At 44.7% G+C, this 19,934-nt stretch overlaps 1 protein-coding gene across 4 annotated transcripts in view; it reads left to right on the forward strand.

The window, feature by feature from the left end:
• LOC140394159 (myosin phosphatase Rho-interacting protein-like) overlaps positions 1-19,934 on the forward strand; it is a 305,177-nt gene that overhangs the window by 246,748 nt on the left and 38,495 nt on the right. For 3 of the 4 annotated variants that reach the window (XM_072481083.1, XM_072481084.1, XM_072481085.1), the window contains exons 15-20: positions 8,836-8,952; positions 9,738-13,601; positions 14,657-14,804; positions 15,858-15,975; positions 18,494-18,653; positions 19,547-19,666. In XM_072481083.1, coding sequence (XP_072337184.1) covers positions 8,836-8,952; positions 9,738-13,601; positions 14,657-14,804; positions 15,858-15,975; positions 18,494-18,653; positions 19,547-19,666 — 4,527 coding nt within the window. The remainder of the gene's footprint in view (positions 1-8,835; positions 8,953-9,737; positions 13,602-14,656; positions 14,805-15,857; positions 15,976-18,493; positions 18,654-19,546; positions 19,667-19,934) is intronic. The other variant, XM_072481086.1, reaches the window with a different exon arrangement.

Raw genomic sequence — 19,934 nt, forward strand, 5'->3', positions numbered from 1 at the left:
ACCTGGGACCCTGGAGCTGTGAAGCAATTGTGCTAACCACTATGCTACCATGCTGCCGTGTATCTATCAGACTGCTGCCGACCCCCGGGAGCTGACACAACTTAGAACCATAGAATTCCTACAGCGCAGGAGGCCATTCGGCCCATTGAGTCTACACTGACCCTCTGAAACACCACCCTACCTAGGCCCAGTCCCCCACCCTATCCTCTTAACCTCATAGCTCCGAGTAACCTGCATACTAAGCAGCAATTTAGCATAGCCAATCCAGGTAACCTGCACACCTTTGTGGGAGGAAATTGTGGAAGAAACCCACACAGACACGGGGAGAAAGTGCAAACTTCACATAGACAGTCACTCAAGGCCAGAATAAAACGCAGGTCTCTGGTTCTGTGAGGCAGCAGTGCTAACCACTGTGCCACCCACTTCTTCCACTTGGGTTCTCCACACCCAATCCCCCCCCCCCCCCCCCCAAACCCACCACCACCACGACACACAGTAGATGGTGACTCATTCTTCTTCCTCTGAATCATTATTCCTTTCTACCCGCTAGGTGACCATCTCCTGCATTGTGTGTCCTAGAAACTTCCTCCTCCCGTCTACTGCAGAATTTCTGCAACAGTTCCTTCTTCAGAAAATTTGAACTGGAGTGAATTTATGTGTAGGCGTGTCTTACATCTGTGTTTATTCTGGTACTCACTCCAGAAACTCTTATAAACAGAAAATTAGGAGCAGGAATAGGCCCTGGTTTCTCTACATTCCTGCCTACCGCTTATAACCTTTCACCCTCTTTGTTATCAAGAGTCTATCTCGCTCTGCCTTAAAAATATCTAAAGGCTCTGCCTCTGACGCCTTTTAACTTCCAAAGACTCATGACCCTCAGTGAGAAAAAGATTTCTCCTCATTTGTGTCTTAAATGGGTGACCCCTGATTTTTAAACAGTGATCCCTGGTTCTAGATTCTCCCACAAGAGGAAATAAAGGGCAGCATGTTGGCACAGTGGTTAGCAGTGCTGCCTCACAGCCCAAGGGACTCTGGTTCAATTCTGAGCTTGGGTGACTACACGGTCTTCGCATGTCCTCCCCATGTCTGCGTGGGTTTCCTCCGGGTGCTCTGGTTTCCTCCCACAAGTCCAGAAAGACGTCCTGTTAGGTGAATTGGACATTCTGAATTCTCCCTCTGTATACCTGAACAGGCGCCGGAATGTGGCGACTGGGGGCTTTTCACAGTAACTTCATTGCAGTGTTAATGTAAGCCTACTTCTGACAATAAAGATTATTATTATATCATACCTAAAATAAGGAGACCAATACTGTACACAGTAGTCCACATGTGGTCTTATCAATGCCCTGTATAACTGAAGTATAACCTCCCTACCTTTGTATAACATTCTATTAGCCTTAATTATTTGATGTACCTGCATATTAACCTTTTGCGATTCATGCACTAGGACACCCAGGTCCCTCTGCTTCTCAGAGCTCTGCAATATTTCACCGTTTATATAATATATTTATTTTTTATTCCTCCTGCCAAAATGGGTAATTTCTAATGTTCCCACATTACACTCCATTTGCCAAATCGTTGTCCTCTTACTTGGCCTATCTATATATCCCTTTGTTTTTTCATTCTTTCATGGAATGTCGGTGTCACTGGCAAGGCTAGCATTCAATGCCCATTCCTAATTACCACTTGAACTGAGTGGCGTGCTCGGCTATTTCAGAGGGCAATTAAGAGTCAACCACTGAGTCTGGAGTGACATGTAGGCCAGACCGGGTAAGATCAGCATATTTCCTTCCCTAAAGGGTATTAGTGAAGCAGGTGTGTTTTTACAAGACTCTCCATCGGTTTCATGGTCATCATTAGACTTTTAATTACTGATTTATATTGAATTTAAATTCAGGTGTCAGGGATTCAAACCTGGGTGCCCAGAGCATTACTCTGGATGTCTGGACAACTGGTCCAGTGACAATACCACCTCCCCTTTGTAACCTCCTAATGTATCGCTTCACAATTTTCCTCCCTATCTTTGTGTCATATGCAAATTTAGCAACCATACCTTTGGTCCCTTCATCCAAGTCATTGTACCAATTGTAATAAGTTAAGGCCTCAGCACTGATTTAAAATGAAAAACAATAATGTCATAGATGTTTACAGCATGGAAGCAGGCCCTTCGGCCCAGCTTGTCCATGCGCCTGCCGCCCAGATTCTAGCACTAAGCTAGTCCCACTTGCCTGCTTTTGGCCCATGTCTCTCTATACCCACCCTGCCCATGTAACTGTCTAACTTTTTTAAAGGAACAAAATGTACCCGCCTCTACCACTGCCTCTGGCAGCTCGTTCCAGATGCTCACCACCCTCTGTGTGAAATAATTTCCCCTCTGGTCTCTTTTGTATCTCTCTCTTCTCACCGTAAACCTATGCCCTCTAGTTTTGGACTCTCCTCTACCTTTGGGAAAAGATGTTGACTATCTATCTTATCTATGCTCATTATTTTAACTATTATGTTTCAACTATCTCACTCACCACTTCTTTTAAAACCCTAAGATGAAATCCATCAGGAACTGGGAACTTGTCAGCCCATAGCTCTAACATTTTGCTGAAAACTTCTTCCCTGGTGACTGCACTTTTCTTGAGTTCCTCCCTCCCTTCTATTTTCTGATTTACAGCTATTTCTGGGTTGTTACTTCTATCCTCTAGAGTGAACGCTGATGCAATATACCTGTTCAATTCCTCTGCCATCCCCTTATTGCCTCCTATTAATTCCCCAGCCTCACTTTCAGAGGACAAAAACTCACTTTGTTACCTCTTTTCTTTTTCAAATATCTATAGAAACCTTTACTATTTGTTTTTATGTTTCTCACTGGGTTTCTCTTGTACTCTTAATTTGTCCTTCCTTATTAAACTTTTGGTCATTCTTTGATGTCTTTTTGTATTCTGTCCAATTTCTGATATGCCGCCCACCTTTGTGCAATTATATGCTTTTTCTTTAAGTTTGTTTTGTGAGGGCCACGAAGAATCCAGCACGAGTTTAAAGGATACAAGAAATAACATTTATTTACAATAACATATATATACATAACAGCAGCAGCCTCACTTGCTGCTTACTCCTTCCTGCTAGTTCCAAACTGGCCAGCTTTATTTATACAGGGAGTCTGCTAATGATTTCTCCGCCCCCCCTCATTGGGGAAGCTCATACTCCCACAGGATTGTGGGATTGTCATTAGTCCCCAGCCAATGGTAAGCAGGCAGGTTATAACATCCCTCCCCCCCGAAGTCCAAGGAATCCACTGAAGACCCTGGCGAAGGAGGGCGTCGGACTCGTTTTGCCACAGGCCGGACACCATTTGCACGAGGCGCTGGATCGGGCGGCGTGTAACGAGACGGAGACCGGCATTTCCGTGATGAACGGCGTAACGGTTGTGCATCCACGGCCCGAGGATTCCCCCTCTGATGCGTCCTGTGTCTCCATCTCGGAGTCAGAGTCTGCTGCCTCTGTCATCTCGGCGTCTCTATCTCCGCGTGGTTCTGTAACGACCTGCGCAGGCTTTGAGTGAGGCACCAGAGGAAGATTCTGAGGACTACTTTCCATTGTCTCTGGTCTCTGCGGCTGTAGAAATGATCTCCGGGGGCGGGGAACCTTTGGAAGGGATAGCTTTCTGGACTGAACGTGGTCTACATGTTTGCGCTGGAGACGACCCTGGGCTTGCACCTGGTAAGATATAGGGCCCGTTTGGCGAACGATTACGCTAGGGACCCACTGGGAACCCCCAGCAAAATTTCGAACGAACACTGGGTCACCGGGTGCAAACTGCCGAATTGGCCAATGCCGAGAAAAACCCTGTCCTACCGTTCTTGTGTGCAGCGTACCTTTGCGCCAATGTCGGGGAAAACCATACTAAGGCGGGTGCGAAGTCTCCGGCCCATTAGGAGTTCTGTGAGAGCTACCCCAGTCAACTGCATGAGGGGTGGTTCTATACGAAAACAAAAAGCGAGCCAGTCTCGTGTCCATTGACCCGGAAGACTGCTTTTTTAGGCCTCATTTGAATGTCTGCACTGCGCGCTCTGCCAACCCATTTGAAGCCGGGTGGTAAAGGGCAGTGCGGATATGGCGTATGCCGTTCATCTTCATGAACCTCGCAAACTCCTCACTAGTGAATGGAGTGCCGTTATCCGTGACCAGCACCTCGGGGAGGCCATGTGTACTAAAAGACAAACACATCTTCGCAATTGTTGCGCAGGACGTTGTGCCTAGCATCTTATGCACCTCTAGCCATTTAGACTGGGCGTCGATTAATAGAAGGAACATGGATCCTTGAAAAGGGCCGGCGAAATCCGCATGCAAGCGCACCCAAGGCCGCCCTGGCCATTCCCAGTGATGTAGGGGCGCGGCCGGCGGAAGCTACTGATGCTCCTGACAAATGGAGCAGTTTTGGGCCACCTTTTCAATGTCGGCGTCGAGGCCTGGCCACCAAACATAACTCCGGGCCAACATTTTCATTTTGGTCACACCTGGATGCCCATTGTGCAAGTCTCTTAGTATTAGCTCCTGTCCTTTTTCGAGGACAATCACACGCGTCCCCCACAAGAGGATGCCGTCTTCCACGCTGAATTTTGACAGCTTGGAGGAAAATGCCCGCAACTCGCCTGGGAGCTGTCTATGCTGCCCACCATACAGGACTATGTGTCGAACCTTTGACAGGACTGGCTCCGTCTGGGTCCACTCACGGATCTGTGTTGCCGTGACAGGCAAGGTGTCCATAAAATTTAGGGTTGCAACCACCTCACCGGTCGTGGGGGTCGACATGGGGCCGGTCGATAAAGGCAATCGTTTCAGTGCGTCGGCATTCGCTATCTGCGTTCCTGGTTTGTGCTCCAGAGAATACTCGTATGCAGCGAGCAACAAAGCCCAGCGCTGGATCCGTGCAGAAGCAATGGGCGGTATTGGCTTATCCTCTCTGAAAAGTCCCAGCAGAGGCTTATGATCAGTCACGATAGTGAAGTGGCGGCCATACATGTACTGGTGGAAACGTTTCACCGTAAAGACCACTGCCAGACCCTCCTTCTCAATCTGTGCGTACTGTTTTCCCGCTGCAGTCATTGTGCGGGAGGCGAAAGCTATCGGCCGCTCGGCCCCGTTCTCCATCTTGTGGGACAGGACGGCCCCAATACTATACGGGGATGCATCACATGTGACGAGCAAAGGCTTTCCTGGATCATAGTGGGTTAGTAACCCAGACAACGACAATTGTTGTTTTACCCGCCGGAAAGCGGTTTCTTGCGGCTGACCCCAAACCCAGGTCTGATTTTTCTTTCGCAGAAGGTGCAACGGGGCCAGTGTAGTTGCCAGATTGGGGAGGAACTTCCCGTAATAGTTTACGAGCCAAGAAAAGAACGAAGATGCGAAGTGTCAGTCGGGTCGGGGGCCTGTTGAATCGCGCGCACCTTCTCTGCGACGGGGTGCAAACCTTTGTGGTCCACCTGATAACCCAGGTAGACTACTTCCTTCGCCTGAAAGACGCACTTTGTGCAACGTAAACGGACTCCAGCCTCCGAAAAGCGTCTAAGGACAGCCTCCAGATTTTCCAAATGTTCCTGCTCCGACGTCCCTGTGATCAAAACGTCATCTAAGTAGACAGCGACGCGTGGTAAACCTCTCAAAATGCCCTACATAACGCATTGAAAAATAGCGCAGGAAGAGGATACTCCAAAGGGCAAACGTGTACATTCATACAGGCCCCGGTGTGTATTAATCGTTACATATGGTCGGGAGGCAGGGTCCAGCTCCAACTGTAGGTAGGCGTGACTCATATCTAATTTTGTGAATGAGAGTCCACCTGCAAGCTTTGCATAGAGATCCTCTATGCGAGGCATTAGATATCGGTCGAGTCGGGAAGCCGTATTCGCTGTAAGTTTATAGTCGCCGCACAAGCGAACTGTGGCATCTGGCTTCATTACAGGTACAATTGGTGCTGCCCAGTCAGCGAAACGGACAGGCCTGATAATACCCAAAGTTTCCAAACGAGTGAGCTCCCCTTCTACCTTCTCGAGCAAGGCGTAAGGCACCGGGCGCGCCCGGAAATAGCCCGGCGTGGCTCCTGGTTCGACTTGGATACGGGCTACGGCCCCTTTTATTTTCCCCAAACCGGGCTGAAATACATCTGGGTATCGTCCTAGCACCTCAGTCCACCCTCCAGAAACTGTTTGGAGGATGTGCTGCCACTGCAAGCGCAAATGGCGCAACCAGTCCCGACCCAACAGGCTGGGCCCATGGCACAGCGCACCACGATAAGTGGGAAACGCCCCTCCTGGCGTCCATACACAACAGGGGTCATCGTAGTTCCTGCGATGTCCAATGGTTCCCCCTTGTAGGTGGCCAAAGTGGCCTGGGTGTCAGTTAATGTAAGGGTCTGTATACCCTGCTTGATGCGGTCGAATGTTCTCTGGGTGATCATGGAGACCGCTGCGCCAGTGTCCAACTCCATCTTGAGCGGGTGACCATTGACCCGTACTGTCACCTTAATGGGGGCCACACGGGGAGCTGCCACACATTGCAGTTGCAGGCAGTCGTCCTCCGTCTCCACGTCCTCAGGAGTAGTCACCGCAGGTTCATCCACATGGTAGGTACGGCCCCTGGGCTGGTCCCAGTTTCGGTCAGAACGACTGCGCCTCCGGCGCCCCCAGGACCGGCGTCCGTGACGGGGTCGGCGCCTACAAGTCTGACACGGACATGGCTCCTCATCCATTGGTTCTGGAGAAGGCTCCCTTCGGGGAGGAATGTCCAACGGCCACTGGCGTCGATCCAGACGTTGTCTCGCCCAAGGTACCGCAGGAGTGCGGGGGGACATTTTCGGACGGAAGGGGTTGCGCCCCACGGCATGCACTTCCATTACCTGTATCTCCTGCGCTCCTCGTTCTGCACTCTCTTGGGAGAATACTATTTGAATGGCCTGTTGAAAAGTCAATGTTGGCTGAGCTAACAACTTTCTCTGGGTGGCCACATTGTTAATACCGCAAACCAAATGGTCGCGTAACATTTCTGACAAGGTCTCACCATAGTCACAGTACTCCGCAATCCTACGTAGCCTGGATAGAAAACTGGCAAGGGATTCTCCTGGGGTCCTCTCAGCGGTATTAAACCGGTAACGTTGGACTATCGTGGACGGGGCTGGGTTAAAATGCTGCCCCACTAAATTCGCAAGTTCCTCAAACGTTTTGGTGTCCGGTGCAGCTGGGTACGTAAGGCTCCTAATCACCCCAAACGTATGCGGGCCGCAGGCAGTGAGCAATATGACCACCTAGCGCTCGTTTTCAATGATATTGTTTTCCCGGAAATAGTAACGCATCCATTGAGCATACTGGTTCCAGCTTTCCAGCGCATTATCAAAAACATCCAAACGTCCGTACAGAGGCATGGTGTAATAGAAAACAACTTCCAACCTGTATCCAACAAAAATCCAGGGAGGTGGCTTCAGCAGTGTGGACAGCTATTCACTTTAAACCCTCGTCGCCAGTTTTGTGAGGGCCACGAAGAATCCAGCACGAGTTTCAAGGATACAAGAAATAACATTTATTTACAATAACACACACACATATATACACACACACACACACACACACACACACACACACACACACACACAACCTCACTTGCTGCTTACTCCTTCCTGCTAGTTCCAAACTGGCCAGCTTTATTTATACAGGGAGTCTGCTAATGATTTCTCCGCCCCCCTCATTGGGGAAGCTCATACTCCCACAGGATTGTGGGATTGTCATTAGTCCCCAGCCAATGGTAAGCAGGCAGGTTATAACAGTTTGATACTATATTTTTGCTCTTTTTAGTTAATCTCAGATGGTGAACCACTTACTGGATACTACTCCATGCTATGGAATGTTTCCTTCTCTTGGTATATTTCTATTCTGTGTATTCTGAAATATCCCCTTAAATGCCTGCCACTACATCTCTATGGATCTTAATTGCCAGTCAACTTTAGCTATCTCTTCTTTCATGCCCTTGTAATTGCTCTAATTTAAGTTTAAAATACTAGTCTTGGACCCACTCTTCTTTCCCTCAAACTGAATGTAAAATTCAATCATATAATGTTTGCTGGTACTCAGAGGGACCTTCACAATGAGATCATGAATTAATCCTAGCTCGTTGTCCGATAATAGGTCTAAGTACAGCCTGCTCGCTGGTTGGCTCCAGAATGTAACGGTCTAAGAAACTATCCTGAAAATATTCTAGGACTTCCTCATCTCGGCTACATTTGTCCATCTGATTTTTCTAGCTAATATATAGATTATCTCATCTTGTGATATCAGTTCTGTATAATACTGGTTTCCACTGACTCACTGTAATACATTGATTCAAAAGAACTCCGAAATAATTAAAAATTTCAAGCTCGCAGCTCTTTAATGCTGAACACCAGTTCAGACCAATCTTCACTTTGCTGGGACCCTGCAACCCAACTACCTCTTGTTTTGAGATGATGTATGTAAGCTGTACATCCAACCGTCAGTTGCTATGCAGAAACTTAGTTGCTTTGTTTTACAAATTCAGTCCTCTTCTATCTCAATGATGAAAGCCTGTTCAAGCCAGTTCCCCATCCTTAGCAAATCTTCACTCTGTCAGCCTCTGGACATTGAAACTTTGTACTCGTTATCTAGTTCCTCCATAAAGAGGTATAACTCCTTTCCCAGTTATTTAACCTCTAAGAGTAGAGTCTCTATAAAGAACAGTAATTCTGTTCAGTAACTCCTCAGTAATTCTTGTTTCCAATCATCTATTCCCCCTTTAGGAAGCTGAAACTGTTTCATTGAGTTGTGCTTTTTATCTCCACAGACTGAGCAGTCTCATCAGGAGGTCTTCAGGTTGCATGAACAAAACAGAGAGTTGCAGGGACAGCTGAAGGCAGCTCTGGAGAGGGAGCACAATGCCCGGGATGGTTATGTTCTTCAGGTAAGCAAAAGGATAGTCATTATGCTTCATCACTCTGGACTGTAATCAATCACATTGGACTTGTTAATAATAAATTCTGTGCTCACCAGCTGTATTCCTGTATTTAAATAATCAGCCACAGCACTTGATCTTTCAATTAAAGACTAGCATACTGAGAAAAGTTCTACATTTGTATAGTTATAAATGCATACACATATAACTCCAGGACACATTGTGTATTATAATACATGCAACACACCTCTCCAATGCTGTAAATTTTTACTAATGACTAGTTTGTTTTGTGTTTCGTCCACTATTTGCATGTTGATGTGTGGCATGAAAATTAACATTTGGGGTTACCTCTGAGAGTCATATCTCTGGCCTTTGCTATCAGGACAGCACACCTGAAAGACCATGTCTACTGAGTTACAGTTCTGCTTATTTTCTCCATGTCCTTTATCGGTGCAGGGCTTTGGTGCTGAGAGTTCTGCATGCCTGTATTTGACTCTTGTTGTTTGTGTTCTGCATTTCAAATTCCTTGCAATCATTGTTGGATTTGTCACGACCTGAATTTTCTCCAGAAATTCTGAATATTTGACCCCCAAATCGCCTGTCAATCAACCATTACAATTATTAAGCAACCTATTATTGGACACAGGCGGAAAGGTGAGGTAACATGGAAAAGAATCAATTTGGACTAACTTATAATGTGACAACATACCTTTTCTGGCCCAGTTTTGGCCAGAGATGTGACACTCAGTAACTGGAGAAAAGAGTCTTATTAACTAATCTCTCATCTTTTAAAGTCAAAGGGAATACCCCCACCTTCATCAGCCTGGCAAAGACTCCAAAAACTAAATATCCAAAATGAGCTCATAGCTCAACACAAGCATCAAACCCTGACCAGTCAGCAACTGCAAACTTTAAAGCAAAGCTATGAAGAAGCAAATGATATAATCCACAAGCAGGAGGCGGAAATACTGAAGCTACAGGGACAATTAAGTTGTGCAGTGTCTGAAGGGACAAGTAATGAGCGAGCATTAACCAAACAAAAGCAGGAACTAATGACTGAAAACCAGAGGATCCAAGATCAATGGAAAGAATGGAGACAGAAAAAGAAAGCCATGACACTCCAATTAAAGGATAGGGAGGACAGTCCACATATTGCAGAAACTTTAAAGAAAATTAAGACTTCCAAGGAACTGACAAAACAACAGACTTGGCAAACAGATTTGCAGAATGGATTGTGTAACATTAGCAATACATTTGGTGCCAGGGAACAGGAAAGGCTCCAGCGAAACTCTGAGATTTTAAAACAAACTTATGAAGAGGAAGAGGAGATCCAAAGACAAAATATAAGGGCTAGAGAAGAAAAATGTGTGCAATATGAGAATAAACAGCAGATGGAACATCTGGAGATACCAGCAGATACAATGGAGAAGTGCCAGATTATGTGCCACACACAGGAGGAGGAAATAACCATTCAGACTCTGTCGCAATGTCTTAAAAATCTTAATAATGAAAGGGAAAAAATGAATTGTAGATGTGAAGAGCTGGTTAATCAATTAATGGAGGCTGATGCTGAGAATGCCAAGTTACAGAGTCAGCAAACTCAATTTCACAATCTGGAAAGCTCATATGAAAAGTTATCAGGTACATTTCAGCAAACTCAGAAAATGTTGGAAGAAAAGAATGCAGAACTGAAGGAGACCAGGGTGGAACATGAAACCCTCATTGCAACAAAGAACAGAAAGCTTAATGAAGCCCTGGTTAAGCTGACTGCTCTGGGAAGTAGCCTGGAGGAGGCAGAGAATAAACTGCAGGCCAGAGAAGCAGCTTTGCAGAAATTCTACTCTTCTAGTTCCAACACAAATAGTATGAGTGGTAGAGAAGACTTTCAGTTTAAGTTAAACACTGCCAAATGTAATATTATTGAGCTGGAACAAAAATTAAATACGTTACAACTTGGAAATGAAGAGCTTGAGCTTGAAAATTACAAACTTAAAAAGGAGCTCAAAGTTTCTGAAAATGTTCGAGAGGAACAATATAAAGAATTTATGGGGACTATACAAGAATTAAAAACCCACCTGGACTCTAATGACCTTCAGGCCAGGGAAGCAAAGCCACGAGTTTTCAAAAAGGACAAATTTGAGGCAGCATCATGGAGTTGTCCTAAAAAGCAAAGAATTAGGTTCTCCAGTATACATTGTCAAAGATACAGTCCTGATGACAGAACAGAAAAATTGTGGGTCAATAACACTTCAGATATCACCCTGGATGGGTGCTGTGCTAAAGAAAGGACCCTGTCAGATACATTATCACATTGTGAACTGGCAGAAGATGAAGCACAATTGTGCATTTCCACTGTTCATTCACAAGAACACAAATTTAATGTTAGTGAAGAAAAAAATGATGTACATATGAAGTTGGAAGAGCAGCAAGGTAGAAATCTAGAGAATGTGATGGAAAAACATTCGAAGTTGGCGACAACTGAAGTAGAGCCACAGGACAGTTTGTCTAAAATTGATGCACTGACGATGCAACTTCAAGTGGAAAAAGTATATAGGTGGAAATTAGTCCAAGATACCAGCAGTCAATTAAGGTCGATGCAACTGAAGTATGACCAGGTCCATTCAATGATGGGTGCCTGTAAGCAAAATATCCAGGATTATCTTGGAGGTAAGATACAGGCAAACAAAGTTCAATTTTGTAGCTTGTCAGAGATGAAAAGTAGCCTGGCTGATGCTTCACATTGCTTGGAACAGGTGGAAAGATTCCTCCAGCAGCAGCACAAAGAGTTGCAAGAAACCCAAGACCAGATGCACCGTAGCACAGTCAATGGGACTGTACCACTCCAAAGACCGTTTCTGTTGGCAAGGGAGAAGGAACTGTCTCAGCTACCTGAGATGTCCGATGAAGACAGACTGAAACTCTTTGCTGATAAACTATCTTTAGAAGCCCTAATTCTTGAAAAAATGGCACAAACTTTACAAAGTAAAGATAGTGATGTTGTATGGAGCTTAGAAAGCCTCCATAAAGAAGCTGAGGTATCATCATCGACTTTGCCTGTTTTAGAAATGGTCAGGGAACCAAACAGCCCTGCAGACTTTGCAGATATCTTACTGATGAAAACGATTTCAGAAGGAAAATTCTGGATAGAAGTAGACAACTTGAGGAAAAACATTCAACCAGAAGGAACTGTGCAAGAGAAAAGGGTGGAAGGTTCATATGGTTTTATTAATGAGTTTGTCAGCAGAGCAGCTGATAGGGCATCACTTAAGGCAGAGCTGGCATTCACAGTGCAAAAGATGCAAGAGTCCTTCAGTGCAAAAGTTCAAAAACTTAAAGAAGGTATTCAAGATGTTCAGCAGGAAATCAAACACAAAGAAAATATGCTGAGAGAAGTTCTAATAGCTACCAAGACTGTTGAGGTCAACAAGGTCATGCAGGAACCTTTGGGGGAACTTGAAAACCCAACCGATCCTGTGGGAAAGGTACTAAATATGAATCGGCCAGAGCTTATATTATATGCAGAACAAATCAAAAGGGAAGAGACCCGGAACCTAGCATTAAATGTTGTTGATAAGCAGCTGAAAAAACACCTTTCTGAGATTAAAGTGGAATGGGATTTTTCCAGAACAGTCAGAGAAGAATTAGCTGAACAGCTAAAGAAACGAGCAATAGTTCTTCAGCAATTATCTGAAGATTTGCAGACTCTAATTTTTGAGGAAGCCAGTGACGTTTTTCAGAAGCTGTTGGAGGTCTCCCAAGTGTTGCCTTCCTATATCTATACGCAAAACATTAATAATTATCCATCTGTGTTGCTGCAAGAAGCCATGATACAAGCTCAGATTACTTATGTGGTCTGTAGAATGAGAACAGAGTATGACAAGGAGCTCAAAATATATAAAGATTCATGTAATAATATAGACTCCTTGTGCAAAGAGCATGCAAAAAATATTGTTTCTGTACGGGCAAAATATGAACAGATACTTCAGAAGGGATGGCATGATTATTCTTGTGCACTCTCAGGGCTTGAAAAAGAAAATGAGGCCCTCAGGATGCAGGCCTCTCTGCATGACCCAGAATTGGAACTGAAACAAAATGAATTACAAGAGTTGGACGAAAGGCACAAGCATCATCTCCTCCAGATTGAAACAGGGTACCGACTGGCACAAGGCAGCAAGCTGATTAATATGGAAAAGATGCCAAAACAAAGAAAAGCTGATCAGAATCAGGAACAAGAGCTTGGGGGGCAAATGAAGAAATTAGAAGAAAGTTTACATGATAACACACAGAAGCGTTTAGTAATGCATGAAGAGGAAAAACACAATTTATGCAACCAATATGAGCAAAAGGTTAGACAGTTAGAAAAATCTCTGGAACATCAAAGAGAAAATTCAGAAATTATATTTCACCAGAAAGTCTTGATGCAGGACAGTGACTGTTGTAATCGAGCAGGCGGTGTGTGCAACACCATGGAGGTTGGTGGAAATTCATTACAAGTTGAGGAGCAGGCAGAACTGGACTCCATGACAGTGCCTCACGAACGGATCCAAGAACTAGAGACCCAAATGGACATGATGCGTGATGAATTGGGGCAGATGCACCGAGAGGGAACCACTGCAGATCTAAGGGAAAAATACCAGAGAGACTTTGACAATCTGAAGGTTTCTGCATAAGTTAACACTAACACAATAAACTAACACATTAAGCTCTAAAATTTGTGATATCCAATAAAACAGTTGCATTTCTGGTAGCTACATTCTGACAGGTTGTTCAGATTGAACTACCTAAATAGATGGGCAGTTTCTTGCACACTGGATCCCATCAGCAGAAACATTTCACTTAATCACCTATTGTTAAACTGCATTTAAGATACTACCATACAGTGATTGAGATCTTGGGTGTTTCCCTATAACCTGTTTAGAAATAGGATGCAACTGACCTCATAATTTAGTTACTGATGCAACCACTAAAAGAGCACGTTGTCATACCCAGGGCAATCGGAAATATTACAGCAGTCCCTAAGTATTCATTATGTAATTAGATGGACTTTCTCTCCTGGAACTTTCCTATCTTTAAGCACTAAGCCACTTAGGCTTTAGTTTTCCTACCCACCTTTTTTCACCTTAATGTTATTTCTGATTCCATATCGTCCTCCAATCCTATCTGATGTTCAAATATCTTGCAAGCACCTTTTGCATCACAAACCAGTTATGATAAGATTTTGTATATCTTTGAAAATATGTTTTACTCTGAGCATTTAGACTCGCTAGGTTATTTTGTCCCTTGCCCCAAGTTACCCAATCTTCATGCATGAACAAAGTGCTGTTGATTGACTAGGGCAACAATTGGGCAGATCACAATCAACCCCAATTGCTTGCTCATCTGGCATATGCAATTTTCACTAGGAAACAACAGATGGTTAAACAAATCTTGGATGATTTTCTCCTCTGTTAAGAGCATTGATGCCAAGTCTTCCACCCCAATACTGCTCTGACTCAACTTGCCTAATTCAGCATAGGATCTGCATGGGCCTTATGGTTCAATGTCACACATCAAATGGTGAAAGCATCACTGAGCCATCAGGTTGGCCTCTATTAGGTGCTAAATTGAGATGAAGGCGAACATATATTACTGCTAGGCTTTGTTGATCAAGACTTTAAGTAATCTCAATAAAAAGAGGTGATGCACGGTGAACAAACTTGTTTCATTCTGACAGGAAACCTGTGAGCGTGGCTTCATAGCAATGGAAGAATCACATCAGAAAGTGATTGAGGAGCTACAGAAACAGCACCAGCGTGAACTGGAGAAACTACAGCAGGAGAAGGATCGCCTACTAGCTGAGGAAACTGCCGCAACCATAGCTGGTAAACACAATTGGGGAAAAAAAATAGATTTTCAATCATATCCGGTTCTAGATTATACTTTTGAATCAATAACATGAAATCAGATCCCAAATTCTTAATTTTTTGTAATATGTAATACACCATGAGCCATTGTTCTGTCCTGACTATGAACTCTATTCTCAGACATCAATTCCACCATTCCTCATGGCAACTGAGACTGAATCAAACTGTTCACAACTTGGGTGGTGTATTTCACCCCAAACCTCTGAACACATTTCTGTGCTATCACTAAGACCTGCTGCATCCATCTCTGTAATGTCACCTGACTTCATCCCTGCCTCGCCTCACCTGCCACTGAAATATCCATATCTTTGTTATCTCTAGACTTAATTATTCCAACACACATCCTTTCTTCCAACCTACATAAACTTGAGTTAATCTAAAACTCAGCAGTCTGTATCCCAACTTGCATCAAGTGCCATTCACCCACCATCACACTGCTTGCTGACTTAATTGGCTCTTGGTTGAGCAATGCCTCAATTTGAAAATTCTCATTCTTGTTTTCAAATCCCTTCATGAACTCGCTTCTCGATAGTTGTACAATTTCTTCTATCCTTAGAGTCCCCTGAGATGCTTTTGTTTCTCCATTTCTGGTCTCCTGTGCATCCCTGATATTAATCACTCCACCAATGATCGGTCTTAGGTCTGGAATTTCCTCACTGTCTGTTCATCTCTTCCTTCCTTTAATACACTCTACTTCTTGACCAAGCTTTTTGTCATCCGCTGGAACCTCACCGTAACTGGTTCAGTGTACATTTTATTTGATGATGCTCCTGTGAGGCACCCTGGAACATTTTGCTATATTAACACAGCTACTACTACCGTGTTGCTCCTAAGCCAATCATTATGCCATCCCTAGTTCAGATGAAGAGTCAAGTAGAGCTGAAACATTAGCTGTTTTCTCTCCCTACAGATGCTGCCAGATCTGCTGAGATTTTACAGCATTCTCTTTTTGTTGCAGATTCCAGCATCCATAGTCTTTTGCTTACATTATGTCTTGCTGTTTCTTTGTAGCTATTGAAGCAATGACGAATGCACACAGGGAGGAGTTGGAACGAGAGTTAGAGAAAACCCACCGGACTCAGATGAGTGGTATGAATGCAGATATAGAGGCTCTGGGCAGACAGCACAAGTAAGCATCTCACTCATGCATGCACTCCCAAATGTGTAGCAATGTATTCTTGATACAATGGCCCTATAAATTTACAATTTGTTATAGTAGTTAAAACAGTGGAATAGGCTTTGTTACAGTAACTTTCAAGATCTCAGCTTTGGCTTCTCATCTCTGATCTGAGTACTCTGGTTTAGTCAGTATTAGAAGGCCCTAGTGTCATGTTCTTATGTCCAACTTGAAGCCCACTGTCACCAGTAAACAAAAAGATATTGGTGCCCCTAATGGGTCACCCACATCAATCTTCTATAGCATTAGATTTTATATTGTAGACAGTATGGAACTGTTTTTACAGCTTCGGTACCATGGTGTCCAAGTTTTCAGACTATCTTTTGTACATCAGACACACTTTGAATACTTTATTTTCTGAATTGTGATCCTGAGATCTGCAAGTTGAAGATTTTTAAGCCCATAATGGCCAAACTTAAAAAGATCTCCTGTCCAACTCAAGCCCTCTTTCACAATTCTCTCTCCATTACATCGCTGTCTATATCGGTGCTACTTCATGCTCTTGTCTGGACCTGAAAAAATTTATCGATTTTGCTTCCAATTTCCACCTCTCTCGCACATGGTCTATCTCCTATACTTCCCTTCCTTGACCTCTCTGTCTCAGTATCTGACGATAGACTGACCACCAATATTCATTACAAACCCACGGACTCCTATAGCTACTTCAACTACAGCTCCTCACATCCTTCTCCCTGTAAGGACTCCATCCCATTATCCCAGTTTCTCCATCCCCGCCACATCAGTTCCAATGATGTCACCTTCAAAAACAGCGCTTCTGACAGGTCTGCCTTTTTCCTCAACTGAACCTTCACCACCACCACTGTTGTTGACAGAGCACTCAACCATGTTTGACACTTCTCCCGCACCTCTGCCCTCACCCCTTCCCCTCCGTCCAGAGCCCAAAGCCATGGCAAGGTCCCTCTTGTCCTCACTATTCACCCCACCAACCTTCGCATACAAAGGATCAGCCTCACCATTTCCACCAACGCCAGCATGATGCCACCACTGAACACATCTTCCTCAAGCCCCGTCAGCATTCCACAGGGGCCACTCCCCCTGTGACACCCTGATCCACTCCTCCATCGCCTCAACTCTTCATCCTCTTCCCACAGCAACTTCCCATGCAATCCCATAAAGGTGCAGCACCTGCGCCTTTGTCTCTCTTTCCTCACTGTCCAAAGGCCCAAGCACTCCTTTCAGAGGGTCGCTGCAGACTCGATGGGCCGAATAGCCTCCTTCGGCACTGTAGGGATTCTATGAAAGGTTATGGACACAAGACAAAGGTAGTATTAATAGTAACGTTAAGGGCTAAAAAAGTGCTAATAGTGGCATAAAGGTAAGACAGCAGAATGTGTTAATAGGAGAACAAAGATTAGTGCTTAGTGAAAGCAACACTGGAAAAAAAAAAGCAAGTGACAGATGGCCCTGTGGGCGCCTTCAATTTGGTCTACTGTATTTATTGCTCTCAATACGGTCTTCTCTACAATGAGGAAACTAAATGCAGATTGGGTGACAGCTTTGCAGAACATCTTTGCTCTGTCTGCATGGTCCCAACCAGCAAGTCACTTGCCATTTCAACTCAGCATCTGTCTCTAATGCCCACATATCCATCCTTGGCCTGCTGCAATGCTCCAGTAATGCCCAATGCAAACTGGAGGTACAACATTTCATCTTCCAATTAGGCACATTACAGCCTTCTGGACTCAACTTGAGCTCAACAACTTTAGATTGTGAACTCCCCCCCCCCCCCCCCCCCCCCCCCCCCCCCCCCCCCCATTTTGGGTAATTTAGCATGGCCAATCCACCTAACCTGCACATCTTTCCCAATGCAAACACCCCTATCCCCACAGGGCCATCTGTCACTTGCTTATTTTTCAGTGTTGCTTTCACTGAGCACTAACCTTTGTTCTCCTATTAACACATTCTGCTGTCTTACCTTTATGCCACTATTAGCACTCATTAGCCCTTAACGTTACTATTAATACTACCTTTGTATTGTGTCCATAACCTTTCATAGAATCCCTACAGTGCCGAAGGGGGCCATTCGGCCCATCGAGTCTGCAGCGACCCTCTGAAAGAGCACCCTATCATGGCCCATAACCTCGCCTAACCTTTGGACACTAAGGAGTAATTTAGCATGGCTAATCCACCTAAACTGCACATCTTTGGCCCATCTCTGACCTATTATGCCCCACGCCCTCTACCTCCCCACCAACTATATAATTCATTACATTTCTATCCCTTTTCAGTTGTGTAGAAGAGTCATATGGACTTCAAACGGGAATTCTGTTTCACTCTCCACAGATGCTGCCAGACCTGCTGATTTCACCCAGCATTTTCTGTTTTTAATTTAAAATATTATTGTCTATACTCCTGACTGGAAGATGTATTTTGCTTCCTTATATCTGGTTGCTTTTAATCTGATTGTCCGTGCGCTGATCATTTGGTGATTCTTTGCTCTGTTTAACAGAGAGGAAATGGGCTCAGTCCAGCGGGAGTTGCAGGTTCTCTCAGAGCAGTATTCCCACAAGTGTTTGGAAAACTCCCACCTGGCTCAAGCATTGGAAGCAGAACGGCAGGCACTTCAGCAGTGTCAGCGTGAGAATCAGGAGCTAAATTCTCGCAACCAGGTAACACATAAATTGCCAGAAGGATCACAGAACTAGACTGCTAGAGCTAGGGTATAGAACAGGATGTTATCATAGAATTTACAGTGTAGAAGGAGGCCATTCGGCCCATCGAGTCTCCACCGGCCCTTGGAAAAAGCATTCTACCCAAGCCCACACCTCCACTCCATCCCCGTAACCCAGCCCAACCTTTTTTTGGACATTTCGGGTAATTTAGCATGGCCAATCCACCTAACCTGCACATCTTTGGACTGTGGGAGGAAACTGGAGCACCCGAAGGAAACCCACGCAGGCCCGGGAAGAAGGTGCAGACTCCGCACAGACAGTGACCCAAGCCGGGAATCGAACCTGGGACCCTGGAGCTGTGAAGCAACTGTGCTAACCACTATTCTACCGTGCAGCAAAAACTGTATGTAATTTTGCAGTTGAAGTTAGTATCTGCCTCTATGTCCTTGTACCAGGAATGAGAAAAATCATACAAAATTCCTATTCTCGAGTATTGTTCAGTCACTCCTTCTGCAAGTGTCGATGGTAGCCATGATGTAGAGGTGCCAGCGTTGGACTGGGGTGGGCACAGCAAGAAGTCTTAACCTGGTGTTGTAAGACTCCTTACTGTCCTTCTGCAAGGTGTGTGAGGTGAAAGCCAGATCAGCTGATTAACGTGCGTGGAATCATAATTCCTTGAGTACGTGACTTCGAGAGAGCGAGAAAGCTGTATGAGGATAGAAGAAAGCAGTGAGCAGAAATAAGGAAAATGTTTGAAGCCTGCTACCTCTGCATTTAATTTTCCTGATGAATTTTACAGCGCTGAATTGGCTGCATTTAAAATATGTAGAATGATTATTCCTGTGATATTACAAAATGCTAGCTGTTCTCCCAATCTAATTATTTTACAGGAGCTAAATAACCGCCTGGCTGCGGAATTTGCGAGGCTAAGGGCGCTGGTTACTGAGGAGGGGAAGGGAGAAAGTGCTGGTTCACCACTCTCACTCGGGAAAGATGTCTATGAACTGGAGGCAAGTACCATTTCCTCTTGGCTGGAGGAGGTTGCATGTAACCAGCCTTAGTGTTTTTTGGCTTCGTTTTATCTTTCTAATGATTAACTGGGTGGTGCAGTTTGAATGTCTGCTGTCTGAACTGAGGAAGATGAAATAGCGAACAATTACTGTTCACACCGAGAATCAAAACATCACACTGTGTGTACCATACACTCATACGTCCACCCTTACATTTTCATGCAAGGTCTTCTGCACTTGTGCATTTCCTTTTCTTCATTCCATCTGC

This window comes from Scyliorhinus torazame, chromosome 17 (assembly GCF_047496885.1).
Source record: "Scyliorhinus torazame isolate Kashiwa2021f chromosome 17, sScyTor2.1, whole genome shotgun sequence".
Taxonomy (NCBI): domain Eukaryota; kingdom Metazoa; phylum Chordata; class Chondrichthyes; order Carcharhiniformes; family Scyliorhinidae; genus Scyliorhinus; species Scyliorhinus torazame.